The sequence below is a fragment of the Nelusetta ayraudi genome, unplaced genomic scaffold (assembly GCF_046127955.1).
Source record: "Nelusetta ayraudi isolate G7.1 ecotype Tasmania unplaced genomic scaffold, CSIRO-AGI_Nayr_v1 ptg000022l, whole genome shotgun sequence".
NCBI classification, from domain to species: Eukaryota; Metazoa; Chordata; class Actinopteri; order Tetraodontiformes; family Monacanthidae; genus Nelusetta; species Nelusetta ayraudi.
This window is the reverse complement of record NW_027466072.1, coordinates 727,623-742,882: the sequence shown is the minus strand read 5'-3', so window position 1 is coordinate 742,882 and position 15,260 is coordinate 727,623. Positions and strand designations below refer to the sequence as shown.

Here is a 15,260-nt window from a genome sequence, read left to right as displayed (position 1 = left end):
AGAATGCTGCACGATAAAATACTGGCTTCTTGTTTTTCTTTAAATGAAGGCAACACAGCAAAGCAAACAATCCTTTTTTTAAATGATTTTTATTATTATTGTTCGGTACCTCAACAGTTTTTCCAAGATTGTACTAATCTTAAGACTGTTTAGTGAATATAATTTTATTTTATTTAAAAATAGCTCCGCCAGTGTGTCCTCTCTTAGTCAAGTAGAAAAAGTGTGGCTGAAACAGGATTACTGCGAAGTGGAGAAAATGACCATGACCACGACCGGTCAAACAGCGTCAGTCTGAGAGGTGGGAAATAAAATAAATATTAATCAAGATAAATAACTGAGGTGTTCTTCTTTAAAAAAAAAAAAATTGACTGAAAGCAAATGTTTCATGGAGGCTTCCGATGTTTTTTTCCCCCCCTTTCAAGAAACTGTACAGGAGGCAAACAGACCATGTGATTGCTGCAAGGTTTTTCTCTTTAAAAAATGGCTCTATGTTTGGATGTTGCAGTTACTGGCTTTCATTGAACTGTAAATCAGTATTGGAGATCTATTCATCGTCGTCGTCGTCGTCGTCATCGTCATCGTCATCGTCATCATCATCGTCATCGTCGTCGTCATCATCGTCATCATCATCGTCATCATCGTCGTCGTCATCGTCGTCGTCATCGTCATCATCATCGTCATCATCGTCATCATCGTCATCATCATCATCATCATCATCGTCGTCATCGTCCTCATCATCATGATCTGGGTCAATCTTTCCCGAGAGAACATCCTCGATCCACTGCTCCAGCTCATCAGCTGTGGGCATGTCGTCGTCATCATCCATCTCCATCCACACGCTGTCAGCCTGCGCACCGCACACACACACACACACACACACCGACACACACACACAAAACAATGAGACCACAAAAGTGTCTGAACCATCAAATCTGAAGATGACAAAAGTTTAAGCTGGAATTTTTTTTCGCAAACAAGTAACTGAGGCAGGTATTTGGACTTGACTTTCAAGTCAAGATCAGTGACCGGTCACAAGTGTTTGTCAAAAGTAAGAGTTTGAAAAGAGTCTTATTCATTTTTTTTTTTTTTTTAATAGCGACAGTTTGATCAGAACTGGAGGCCATTTTTGCTGGCACCAACGAGCAGTGTTGGGAAGATTACTTTGCAAATGTAATTGGTTACAATTACAAGTTACCCAATTGAAAATGTAATAGTAGTGTAACTATATCAATTACTTCATCAAAGTAATGTAACTAATTACATTCGATTACATTTGGATTATTTTCTACATTTTGAATGAACGTAGAAATGTCTCCAGAGAGAGACATTTCAACTGGCAGGCGAGTGGTAGGGGGCGCTGCAATTCCAAACTTAACAGTATATATACCGTATATAAGGACGGCGCTCGTGCACGAGAAAACCTTGTGAAGCAACAAAAATAAAACTCTTAAACATAAAGCCAAACCTATTTTGTAAAAATTGCTCAGATGTAATTTGTAATTATTGTAATACTGAACAATTCCACAAGTTACTGTAGTTTAATTACACATTTTTCCAGTGATGTAACTGAATACAATAATATTTATTTTGTTATTAAATTACGTAAAAACGTAAAGGCGTTACATGTAACTTGTTTCTCCCCAGCACTGCCAACTAGCGGCTGCTTTTTTATTTGATTTTCATTTTTTGCAAAGATTGAATTGGTCCACACACAAATGTTTGCCTTTGCGTGGAAGGGCTTCCTTTTTTGATCCTGAACACATGAAATAAATCGGCCACGTCTGTGAAACCGTCCATGTGGTGTTTATGGAATAGAAAAGGTGGGGGGCTTACATCCTCAACATCGACCACACCAATCTGGGGGGATGACAGGTCGATGCGGAAAGTCTTCTCCCAGTATGGCACCAGCTGACAGTAAGATACACAGGTTACATTAAAGTAACATCAAACACATTTGCTGAGTTCTCGTCCTGATAAAATGTCTGATAGTTTTTGCGGTGAACGTGTTCATACCAGAGGGAAATTGTCAGGGTCGATCCAGATGATGCTGAGGTGGGGGTTGTCAGTGTTTTCGCGTGCCACCTCCTTCAGGATTTCCAGGAACTCATAACCATCTAAGACAGAGGTGAGTGGTACATGACACCTTGTACTGATGGTTTAATAAAACTGAGATTGAAAAATGGAGCACTGAGGAAGTTATTCACCGGGGTCATCCTCCTCCGCAAAGGCAACAATGTGCTCTCCATCAATATCATCCTCCTGTACCACAACGAGGTGACAGCAAACACTGCATTTAGTACTGAAAAGAATTTTAGCATATCAAGCTATCCATTTTTTTTCTTTAAATCTGAGAACGTTCCAATCTCTTACCCAGATCTCATACATGCTGTGAGGCTGAAGTTTCCTCAGTGTAGGCCTGAGACATGGTTAACATTAAAACTAATGGTTACTTTACAATGTCTTGCCAAAACAAACCTGTGTCTACCAACATGGACGGCACTTGATTGTTTTTTCACCCACCTGTCGTGCTGTTCAATGTACTCAACCAGCTCAGACTCGACGTATGGCTTTCCTGGAATAGTGACGGACTCCTCCATGAATGGCTCATAGAAGTCAACTTCATTTATCTTCAGTTTCAACTTCTTGGCGATCTGGAGAAAGACACATTCAAACAGCCAGTTAATGTTGATCTTAAACTAAAAATCAACCAATAAAAATAATAATAATCAGTTATTAAAAAAAAACAAATAAAACAACCTTGGGGTCAAAAGTGGCAAAGAACTTGACAAATGGATGGAACTCCTCAGCAGCATCATCGTATTCAATGAAGTCTGGGAAGAATGCAATCAGAAAGAGCACAGCAGTTTTTGACACCGCAGATTTAAGATGCAGGGATGATGCCAGGACTTTAACCTACGAGGAGATTTCTCGCTCTTGAAATAGCCGACCAGCTTGATGACCTCATCCATGTTGTAGAAGCCCTTCAGCTCCCGCTCGTTATCAATGATCTCCACGGGGTCTTCAATCACCTGACGTGAGAACATTTGCATAATTAATTGAAAGGTAGATTCTAAAAGCAGTTCACAAGGTGCTAAATGGATTTCTTTTTGAACGAAATTGTGAAACACGATTGATCTGCCACTATACTAAAGCAACATAATAGGAAAACAGCATATAGGTTTTACCTAAAGTATAGTGATATCACATACTGGCTTTGAGCCTGAAGGAAATCGGACTGATGCTTATTTTGCCACTTACGTCATAGAGGAACTCAACCAGAGTATCGGCAGCCAGCTCTCCATCATACTCAATGATTTCATTGTCAGCAAAGATATAAATGCTCTCCACCTCATCCAGACCTTGTCAAAAAGAAAATGTGGGGAAAAAAGAAAATTAGGGACGGACATTTGAAGTGATTTTTGAGGTCGATTGAGCCATTGATTAATTGTGACATTGTTATGTACGAGAAACATATCAAGGTTTATTCAAGTGGAGGCCGGCGTTCACTTTTCCTTATTTACTGGACACATCTGCCACAAGTAGTGGCTTCCTTTTTGCCAAAATGGCTTTTTTTTTGTCAGCGACTGCTGAGCTCACCCAGCTTCTTAGCAACAGCCACATCCTTCTTTTCATCCACAAGGCCAAATCCGATGTCTTCATCTTGAAGGTCGCCCAGAACTTGGGCTGCCATCTACAACACGGAGGTCAGGGGAGGGGTGTGAGAGGGGGTGGGGGGGGGGGGTAATTGGGATGAGAAAGGGGATGGCGGAGATAAAGAGAAACTTGTATTAAGTCAGCACCGATTATATTTCAGAATGAGCTTAGTGCCCCCCCCACCCCGCCACTGACAGACATTCCCTAATCTCCCGCCTGCACTGAAAAACATACTTTCAGTTCTGTTTACCCGAGCGACCCGCTGGCACTTCATATTAATTTCAAGTCCTTAAAAGCGAAAGCTTTGGATTGCTGCCTTGCACTTTCTAAATTGGACTGAAACCGAAGCCAACAATTGACAGCCCTCATAAGCCGGCCCGAGAGGAGTGCAGACAGCGAGGTTCCCAGAAGAACAAGAGGGGCAGAACTTGAGCCAACGCCAACCCTGGGGGAAGAGATGCTGTGACAGGTGCGCTGGGAAGGAAAGGGACTCTTGGCACTTTGCAAAGCAGCTTCATGCATAGTAGTCATAGAGTGCATGTGTGACCAAAGTACAATGGACTCGTGCTGAAAAGGTAAATGATTCGACCATCCTCCATATCAAAACCTTTCACAAGAACAAATTTGTTTCAATTCTTCCTTTAAAGTATTTCTTTTTTTTCTTCTTTTTTTTTTTTTACAGTTTAAAATAAAGACATAATTTCAAGGATTTACAAAATGTTGGTTGGATGAATAGACGGATGGATCAATGACATGATCAGGTGGGATCAATACACAAATGCCATTCCCTTCTGCACCCAAATCAAGTTGATCGGACACAGAAAAGATACCACAGCGTCAGTCTGGCACAGCCAGAGCTGCTGGTGCTGGACTTTGGAGGCAAGTCAAGGTTTGTGGTGCTGTGTGATGTCTCGCCGGTTGCTTTTCTCTGTCTGAATCTGAGCTGCAGTCAATGAGGGGAACAGTGTGGCAGCAGAAGACTCAATGTTTTTCAGCCCAGCTTTGCACGCACGTGAGGCAGACCTTGACATACCTGGACGATAATTGCTGCTTGACTTGTGAGCAACTGCAAGAAGAGGCAACGCTTTAGGGCAAAACACAGTAGTCACAGCCTCCAGGGCCTCGACAGGAGACACAATAGGTCCAAACTTTAAAACACTCTTTTGAAAATCAAATGGATGTATAATGACACATAGCAGGCCCTCTAAATTTAGCTTTTTCAAGCGCTACACTTCCATCTTTTGCACGTTGGTTGACAGTAGTCACTTGTATATATGATTGTACAGTTTTTAATTGCTGCCACTTTTAAGATGGTACTTAAGCCAGGTAATCTTTTCTCATTGGAAAAGGCTTTCAGAGGTTTTGTTTTTGGAACTTTGACAATATTTTTGTGGTTCAACAACCTTTGAACAGATAAATAATGCATTGGGTAAAATTGGAGAATATTGGAGATTATATAAAAATCTTGTTAAAAACAAATGAAAAACTTCAGAAATCTCTTTCTTGCTAAAACATATCTTTAATTCACCCCTTTATTTACCTTGTCACCCACCCAGGGCATGAGGGCATGTGACATGGTCACATTAATAAAACTTAGCAAAGCAGTTTGGACCAGAGCTATATATAAAGCTGTGTTTAAAAAAAAAAAAGCCCTTGCAGGAGCAGAAAAGATGGTTGAACTCTATTACCCGACCCGCAGGTATGGAGGAGGCACACGGGGCTGATGCATGATGTGATATATTTGACCTGTAGTCCACTGTATTTCGATCAGACTTCCCAGTTATATGCTGAATTATGACATCTTTCAACTCCACTGGGTGCCTGCTGCCTTGACATTCTGTCCCAATTCATCCAGGAACACTCATGATTGTTCAAGACCATTTATTGCAACCGATGCAACACCTCTGCCCTTAAACCCTTGAACTGAAGAAAACTTGAGTACCCTTGAGAGGATGGATCCTTCTCTCGAAGATGGGTACATGTACGAGGTGAGGAAGATGAGTGTGAGAGGTTGGACTTGAATAGACAAGTCCCCCCACTGGACAAATGTGATTTGGGTAACGACTGACCGGCTGACTATCAGCTGGGCCGACAACTTCTGTGTTTCTGACTTCCATGAGTTTTACGCTGAGCTTCATTTCAGACATTGTTTCACATTTTCATGGTCCTCTGTACCCTGGCCTGTTGCAAGAGATGTCAGTGCACAGAGCCAAGAGAGGTCAGTGGTGTAATAGCTTGGCTCCATCTCCTGCAGTGCTTCCTCAGCACCAGCCTGTTAGGTGACACAAGATGAGGGCAGAGTGCCATGGTGAGCTGTCAAAAACGTGCCCTGGTTCTCTCCTGCACTTGACTGGAGCGCGACATGATGCTGGGGAAGAGGAAGAGCGCAGGGAGTCACATTTCAAGTAATATACCTGCCTGCTCCTTTCTGTGCAGGAAGCAACCCGGCTGCCTGACATTGGACAATGTTTCTTCAGCCCTCAGAGTTTTTAATCACAGTGTTGTTAATGACAGCAGTCGTTGGCAATACACACGTTTTTTCCACCGCTAGGGAGCAGCTGACCAAAACAAAGAGGCTACACGCTCGCGCTCGTCCATTTTCTGAAATTACAGCACGTTCGCCCACTGTAGAGGCGCTCGCTTCTCGCTATTTATAAGGCGTGAGGGCAGCGGCTTCATTAAAGAGGAGGCAGAGAGTCACAGGCACTGATATGCACTTAGACGGACAAAAGGACAGAAAAGGCTCAATATGATCAGACAGAGGGGGCGTGTGAAGTGACACTATACCCATAAAGAAATAACTTCACTAGAGCCTCACATACCAATTTTATATTATTTTATACCTGACAATGATGAAAATGTGTATTTCCCCACAAAGGAACAAAACTGATATGATGAATAATTGCATAAAGCTGATCCTTGTTATTATTATTATTATTATTATTATTATTATTATTATTATTATTATTATTATTATTATTGTTCTTCTTCTTCTTCTTCTTCTTCTTCTTATTATTATTATTATTATTATTAGTAGTAGTAACTGTTACTCGTTTCAAAACAAATATGGTAAGAATCATGTATCTTTCCTACTTGATGTTGTTTTGCACTCTAAAAGTGAACCTGATCCCTTAATGTTTATTTCTCTGTGCCTGAAAATTGCTGAAAATTGTTTGCTAGAACTGAAATGTGAAAACTGCAACTAATCAGAGCCACAAAGATGAACATTAATTTAAAAAAGTCAATTTGTACAAAGGGAAGGACATGTATGCTTCTAAAACAGGAAGTTCTACCATCCTGTTTGCCCAAGTGCACCAAGAAGTTTGTCCCCTTTCCCCCCAGCAAGATGTTAAATTAATAATGGCCAATGTAACACACCAGGACGTTCTACACCAGCCTGTTATATAACACTGTGGCGGGATGTTCATGAAAGATTCAGAAACAGCGGTCAACCCACACTCTGACTTACCACCAGTGACTCTAACTGCACCGTTAGAGTATAAAAAAAGAGAAGGAAAATCCATTCACAGTAAATGTGTTTTGGGATTAATGAGCTAAAAGACAAATCAATTTTTCTGTAAAGAAAATCTAATCCTCGGACTCTCCAGATTTGGTCTTATTCCTGGCACACTGTAGCCATGTGGGAGATATGACGAAACACATGAAAAGCTTTCTGAAATCTCAGAGGCACACGAGATGACTCACAGCAACACATTGTGAGGGCAGAAGTGTCCCAGCCCATCATGAATGACTCATTTTGACAGAAATAAGTCCAATCACAAATAAGTCGCACAACACTCTCAGCTACAACGTCCAACAGTCACCAGCAGTCGCCACATGCTCGTTTAACAAAGAAGAACAGAAGATCACGCAGCTCTGCATTTCATTACCACGTTCACAAGTCACATAGACAATTTTTCACCTTGATCCCCTGTGCGTCTTGGACATATTTCTTCCATGAATTAGTGATTTAAAGGCATTGTTAACATTACCTGAAAAGAAAAGAACTATGGTCTTCTAAAAATGATACAGCAGCAGAGCATAGCTATTAAGATAAAATTACTTCTGCTGTAAAACTGAAACGGTATTATACGATTTGTCATTATGATTGATATTTGGAATTTTTACAATCAAAAAAAAAAAAAAGACTTGGCATCCAATTTTTCCCGAACAACCCACTGTTCTATTCAATCGTAGCAAGTTACAGAGAAAAAGAGAGGAGAGTTTGTATCCATGGCAAACCCTCTAAAGCGTCAAATCTTCCATGTTATTTCATTGTTTTTCTTCTGTTATCAAGTGGCGTGGATACACACAGCAGGTTTCTTCTTGGCTGGACTTTAATATGATATCAGTCTTTTGTCACTGGAGCTGTGGGGGAGGAGTGCTGGGCTAATTTCAGGGTGCCACAAACAGCAGGCGGGCTCCGTGACATTCACCAGCCGAGATGGTTTGGATAAGTCGATGAGTGGCCCTGACTGAGCTCATTCCTGCGGCTCCGAACACCAAAGACTTCAGCTAATATCTTCAAAATAAGGACTCGACTGCAGGTGGGGATGACAGTTAGCCGTTTTGCGGGGGAGTATTTCTTCAGTTTTATATGTTTATTTATTGAGTAAAGAGTCAAGTCAATTTGAGTTTGAGATGGAATGTTTAATCCAATAGATACATGTTAAATGTTCATCTAGAAAAGAAAACACATATGTTTTTGCAAGGTGAGGCTCCTCAAAATCTTAAATAGTGTCTGGACAACATTCTTTGTCTCTGACCAGTTCTGATATTCAACAATAAGCTGTTTGTACCAGCCCAATATGTCTTCACAGTGTGGGTTTTCAAACTGTGATTGCTATGGTTCACATGCTTTCTGTGATTTTTTTGTTTTGTTTTATTTCGATCACAATTAAACTGGCAGAATTTCGGGCTTCTCTCCTCCTGACTGGTCTGATATTATTCCAAATAGCTGAAAATGGATTACATGGGTGGTATTCTGAATGGTCATAAATGATCAAAGATCTAAAATCTACACAATCCTGCTGCCTTGCAAGGTTATTGATAATAGTCATAAAGCTCAAAATTCTGCAGAGAGATAGAGATAGAATCTAACATTCGGGACAGATAGACACTTATTAGCTTGATCCCTTACTCTATATATCTATTTATCTATCACCGGTCAACAGTGCGGCATGAACAACATTGTCAATGTTGACCACATTGACATTACTCTGTAATATTTTTTACAAAGTTTTATCAACATAATGTATTCATGCAGAAAAGCAAAACCTAATTTGGACAAGACTGTTATGGCCCATCCTGTTGCAGCAATGCTTGAGTTCCACAGCACTAAGAAGACTGGAGTTGACAAGTCCATGAAAGACCAAATAGTGCTCCAACTGGACATCATCACTTGTATGAATTGCATGATGCTGCACCACAGCCACCATGACAAGCTTCCCAGACCACGATGTCCGAGACCAAGCCCAGATCAGGACCAAAGAGAACCAGGGCCAAGATGACGATGACCAAGATCATGTAAAAAACACTGCACTGTGAGTCTAAAGTTGGACAGATGGACATGATTGCATTGTTTTTTGTGGTTATTTTTACCTGAACCTGAAGGTATTTCCCTATGGGACAATCATGCACCACTGGTGCTACCTGCTCTCTGCAGGGCACTGAGTTCACCCAGCTGACCAGTCTGAAAACAAAGTGCCAATTCAGCCACTGGCATGAAACTATTGACAATAAAATGAACAGGCAATCATTTCTTTGCTCTGTGCTTTCTTACCAATTGTACTGGGCCCAGATTGTGTCTTTCAGGTGCAACAATCAATATTTTCACACAGATCCAGCATAAAGCTGCTGGTGAATGTTTTCTTACTGCCTGACAAGCCTATCGGCTCTTGCATGACGTACTCAGGATCAGTGTTGCTGAGTTTGAAACTAGCTGGCTAACAACAACAACAACAACAACAACAACAACCATCATCATCATCATCATCATCATCATCAATCCACGTAGAAACTGGCAGGTTTTGCATCCACACTCGCAGCTGCCTGACTGCCTGATTCTAACAATTCAAAGAAAAGTTGCCAAATTCCAAACCACCAAGTCTGCATTACAATAATTACACAACCCACAATGTTGATGTATTACCACTCTATCAAACAGCATGTACAATATGAGCCCAACTCTCTCTCTTAATGACGTATGAATAGCATCTCCCCCAAAATGTAAGCTTCAATGCTATTGTTAGAGGAGAGCTGTTCCAACAGTCCTGCTGGCAATCTGACCTTCTTGAAGATCTCTCAGGAGATGGAACAAGAAGAGAGAAGAATGCATATTGTATCTGTGAACATTGCCTTAATAATAGACTCTTTAAAAGCACAGTGGTAATATCACGCATAATTGATTTTTAAAAAAGTCTCTATAAATCACAGGGCAATGAAACAAAAATGTACCAATAAGAAAGACTTTCCTCCTAAATGACAAATATCTTACACACTGCTTCAGAATGGGTTACATTTCTTGTTAATTTAAGCATTAGCTTATTTTTCTCCAGACACTGAGGACCCAATGCCAATTTGAAGCAGTGTTGGTTGCCATTTCAGAACACACGGTGCCATAGCAACAAACGTGTTTGAGCGTGAGGTTGAGAGCGCGGGGCGGAAAGTTGCTAAAGGTGGTTGTGAGTAAAACTGCAACCTGAGTCGTGTGCAGTGCAGTGATTGATGGGTGCAGGGAGTATGTAGTATGCCAAAGGTCACGCAGGGGACAGAACAACGCTCGAACCAGAGATTCATTCGCTCTGTGGGGAGTGGTTGCACGCTCCTGATAGAGCAAATGTCATCCAGCAGGATGAAGATACATCTCATCAAAGCCCTACAGGTGAAGCAGACCTAAGGTAAACTCAGCAAGACTGTTACAGTTTACTTAGTAGTGTCGACACCTGAGATTAGTGATAGACTTGAGTGACATTCAAGATATAATAACACTGCAAAGCAGCTCCACTGCTGACATTTCAGACTCTGAAATCTGACAGAATGCTCGCTCCCAAGTTCCAGTCCCAAGCATTTCAGACACCTTTCAGTCGTCGTCGAGGGAGGCATGGACAACCTGGCCGATGCCTTCTGTAGCATCAGAAGAGAGTGACAAGGAACAACAAGGAAGAGTGCGCTGAAGGAAACAAATTAAACTCCACATAGGATTCCTGTATATTCTTGATGCAAAGTAAACAAGTGCAGGGCAGAGCGGAGTAGCATGCTACGTCTTTGCATACTGACATGTAGCAGGAAATAGCTCTCTCGTGGACTAGATTATTTTTCACGGTCCAAGGGGACTTCAGATGGGGTCAAAGGTGCACATGGCTGACATATTTCTAACGTGACAGTGCCACTCATCACTCATACTTCGCCAGTGGAAAATGCTGACTTTGTTGATGGGGTGCGTTACCTTACAGCACAAACTACAGCTGTGGTTGCAATTCAATGAGTTTTTAATTTTGTGGCATATTCATATCAAACCACTCTTCAAAATGCTCCTTTTGAAAATTAAGTTTGCAAACAAAGCGTCTATAAACATGCTGCTGTGGCTGCATGAGCTAGATGCTAAAACCGTGAAACAGATTAAAAACGTACCATTTTTACCACACCGTGGACACCAACACACTGCGTGACTCCCTTCGTGATACTTGGAGAACACGTGCAAGAAAACATTTACTGCCATCATTGACAGCTAAGTTACGACCACACCACTGGCACAGCCTAAATGTTACATAACTAAATTACACGTCACAGTAAAGAAAGAATGGAGGATGAAAATAAATTAATTTTCCAACAACTAACCACCATCACATGACATTGACTTTGTTTAGAACAAACCAAACTTCTTAAAAGACAGATAGGAATTAAATGAGATTCAGGCAATTCTGTTGCGTCGTCAGCATCAGTTACACACAATTCATATGTGTTAGCCAGGAGGCTAAAATGTTTCAGCGAGGTAAACAGAGAATGACGCATTATAGTCTGAAGTCATGTTTCTAGCTGTTAATAGATCTCTTAGCCGTGTCTCCTGCTAGTGACCATGTGGTTTGCCGGAGTAACGTGGCCTCGGCTGGCTGTCAGAGACGGCCGACATTTCTGCACATGTGCTCCTCATGTTGCATTGGGACTCAAATAGGCTTTTCAAAATAACCCTATGGGTCCAACTCTGAGACACACTGTTTTTGCACCAGTTAAGGCCGTGTGAGGGTTTTTTTTTTTTGCGTAGCATTGATAAGATGCATTAGAAATTGGGCTTCTTCGGACCATTTAAATTTCGACAGATAACGTTAACATGACTGTTGATTTTTCTGAGCCTTATTCTATTCTCATGTACATCTTTCACATCTACCAGAGCCACAATGAGGCATATATGTTCCAAGCTTTTAAAGGTCAATGGACTGCAGTTGTATCAGGCTTTTCTACACCTTCATGGTCCTGAAAGGTGCTATACAAAGCCTCACATTCACCCATTCTCCCACACACTTATACACTAATGGGCGGCTACAGGGTTCATGGTCTTGACCAAGGACAATTTAACATGTGGACACTCGGAGCCGACATTCAAACCACGACCGCTGGGCACTCAGCTCTACCGACTGAGTCACAGCCGCTCAAACGAAGCCATTTCTGAATTCCACTTAATAATTCCAACTGCTCAGGTAGTAATGAGCAGCTATTTTTAGAATCCTCAGCAGGCACTAAGTGAGCCATGCTTTGACTGGCCTTTTGGTTATAGCAGGTGGTCGTAGTGGAAGGTTGCTGCCACTGGGACCTGCCTCTACGAGCAACTCGGCTGTGCTTTGAGGAAACAGACAAAATCAAATGCCTCGGCTGTAAACAACAATATCAGACCTCCATCTATTGGTGTGTGTTCACATGTGGATCAGAGCACCATCACAGCTGAAAGAGCAGTTGCAAGCAGTGGTGGAGGTGAGATATAGCCCGGTGCTCCTCCCATGCAGGGAGCGCTTCGAGCCTCTTGCTTAGCATGCAGAGCTGTCCTGGCTATTTGCAGAGGTGACTTATGGAGGCCGGTGTAAAGTACACTGTGCCTTTGTAAGAAGACACTGCTATTCTGTCAGAGGATGGCTGGGAAAAGCAAAAATACTGACAGTGGGACCAAGGTGCATAATTTAGAGGTCTTAAAAGTCTGTTTCCAATGGTAAAATGGGTCTTTTTCCTGTTCCAAAACCAAAACTGACTTTGACCTGAAGAAGCACTGGCAGGGATTCATCATCTGTTCTCAATTGATTCATTGAACACAACAGTAGCAGCTATAAATAAGGACGCATTCAGGCTGGCTCAGAAACCTTTTGTTTTTGATTTATATGCAATGCATGTTGAGTGTTACGGTTGCTGTACTTCATAGTGGCTGTATTTTGACTTGGAATCAGGATTCAAATAAACCAGAAAGTTCACTGTCACGAGCTGCAATAACAAGGCTCTTCCAAGTGCAGAGTAAGTGCTTCAGAGAATTGCAGCTCCAAAATGTTACCAAATGAATTAAAATGCTCCTCAGGCTTTCTTTGCTTTCGCCCACGGCTGTTGGAACGAGGGTCACCCAAAGAAAAAGAAAAAATCTTAATACAAAAACATAAAATTAAATCCATCCTTCCAATTCCCAGCAATCTCCCCACTCAAAACCTACATCTTCTGTGGAATCTCCAACTTGAGCCAAAAGATCCATGTGAGACCCTCACCTTCCTTCCTCTTTTCCCACCATGAGCTCCCCCCCACCACGGGCCACAGATCCATCCACTGTCATGCTTTGGTGGACACCCACCTCCAGAGCCAGTTCCTCTATGTGAAACTGCTTCATGGCGCTGCGGTTCCCGTCCACATTTTTATGGTAGTAGATCACCATCACGTCATACTTCTTCATGATGGACTTGTAGTTCTTGGCGCTGAGGTCGTGGACGCGGTCTTTGCCGTCATACTCGGGGACCTCCAAGCCTTTCTCCCCCCAGGACAGGGTCCCCAATGACAGGAAGACCCCTAAAAACACCCAGCCCCACTTCATGGCTGCCGTTATCTGGTGGCTGCAAAGGTGCCTCTTCTCAGAGCCTCAACTGGTTACTTGTAGTTGGAAAAAACAAAAAAAAACAAAAACAAAAATCGGTACGTTGTCCCTAATGAAGGTTGGTGTGAAGCAGGGAGAGTTAGGAGCCAACTCTGCTGTCTTTCCCCACTGGCTAGAGAAGAGCAGGTTTGATGGTAGGACCCTCCCTTTAAAACAGACATACACAAGGGTTTGCTGACGCCACTGGCTAAAGAGAGGGGGGTGTAGCAGCGCGCAAGAGGGGCTGCCAAAAATGTCGGACTTACAGTGTAGGCAGGGGAGGGGGGGTGGGGCACACAGCCACCTGTTTGAGGCAGGGGCTATGAAAAGGGCCAGCAGCCAGAGTGGTGGGCGAGCGGAGAGCTCCGGATACCAGCTCAGTGTCTTAGAGGACTTGAGGTATGGACGGACGTACGACGAGAGCTTGAGGAAAGAAGAGATCCAAGATGCCATTCCCATATTAAGTTTTGCAGAAGAGTTGGACGCTCGCTAAAAATAAGAACTCTGCAGGATAACGGCACAGACTGGACGGTGTCCATGCCAGGGGTGGACTTGTCCTGTTGCCTTTTAATTGTGAGATGGACAGAGTCAGGGACGTGTCTGTCTTTTCGGATGCTAATGATGCTAGTATCACTGAGTGGGATTGACTTGAGTTACCGCCAAATAAATAAACAGAAATATTAGATCGGTATTGCATCCTAAACAACTTGGACTGCACCCCATTTTGCACATGTAAAAGAAAAGAACTCTTGTTGAGTTGGAATCTATAGCCCATCTCCTAAAACAGTGTTTCAAAAGTCAGTCCTGTTAGGTAGTTGGACCTACTGTATTACATAAGACTTTTGCCAAAGTGAACATGTTATTTTCTGTATTGTGGTTGTCAGTGCTGCAAAAAAAAAAAAAAAAAAAATAGCCATATGACACAGTCATGCATTTTATGGGAAAAAAAAAAACAGCAAAAAAAATGATGTGGTTGAATAAAGACGACGGGGAAACTTCGTTAATGTTGGAGATCCTGCCAGATATCCACTTACAATGAAAAGGCTGGCTATTAATAACTGTGTAATATGATCAGCCTGCTCCTCATGCCGATATGGCAGTTCAGGCAGTTTGTGCGAGTATCTATTTAGATTCCACTGAGGGTGGGGGAGGGTGGAGCAGGGCTAAAGGGCCACTGCTACACAGAGCCGGTTGTAGCCACTCGTGCTAGTGTGAGTGATCTTGGTTGTTTTAGGTTTGAGGAAAGGAAATGAATGAAGGGAGCCCAGAGAAAATTCCTAAAATTTCCATTTCAAATTTCCAACATTATTATTCCTCTGACTTTCTTTCAGGGTACAAGAAAACTATTATGGATTAATAAAATTGTAATTCATCAATTTGCAATCAAGGACAGAGGATAATCATTTTGGTCCTGATGCAGTGAAGGAGAACTGTATTTATTTGTAGAAATTCTTTCTGTATTTTGCATGTATATACTATAATTGTTTGTGTTACTTTGTAATGCCCAAGT

At 42.1% G+C, this 15,260-nt stretch overlaps 1 protein-coding gene across 1 annotated transcript; it reads right to left on the bottom strand.

Annotated features, from left to right (window-relative positions):
• Positions 1–354: 354 nt before the first annotated feature.
• On the bottom strand, positions 355–13,920 carry casq1b (calsequestrin 1b). Its single transcript, XM_076027987.1, has 11 exons — positions 13,475–13,920; positions 3,598–3,691; positions 3,259–3,359; positions 2,918–3,029; positions 2,758–2,831; positions 2,521–2,651; positions 2,371–2,416; positions 2,205–2,259; positions 2,014–2,114; positions 1,834–1,908; positions 355–847 (listed from the first exon to the last, which is right to left on the bottom strand). The coding sequence occupies exons 1-11, from the start codon at positions 13,709–13,711 to the stop codon at positions 545–547; spliced, it is 1,329 nt and encodes a 442-aa protein (XP_075884102.1). The 5' UTR covers positions 13,712–13,920; the 3' UTR covers positions 355–544.
• Between the last annotated feature and the right edge of the window lie 1,340 nt (positions 13,921–15,260).

Excerpts from the sequence above, each read along its gene's own strand:
- casq1b (XM_076027987.1), bottom strand. The coding sequence starts at position 13,711 with ATGAAGTGGGGCTGGGTGTTTTTAGGGGTCTTCCTGTCATTGGGGACC. Across the intron at positions 3,360-3,597 it reads GGCTGTTGCTAAGAAGCTGG|GTCTGGATGAGGTGGAGAGC; the intron begins GTGAGCTCAGCA and ends CTTTTTGACAAG. Across the intron at positions 2,417-2,520 it reads TACATTGAACAGCACGACAG|GCCTACACTGAGGAAACTTC; the intron begins GTGGGTGAAAAA and ends ACCATGTCTCAG.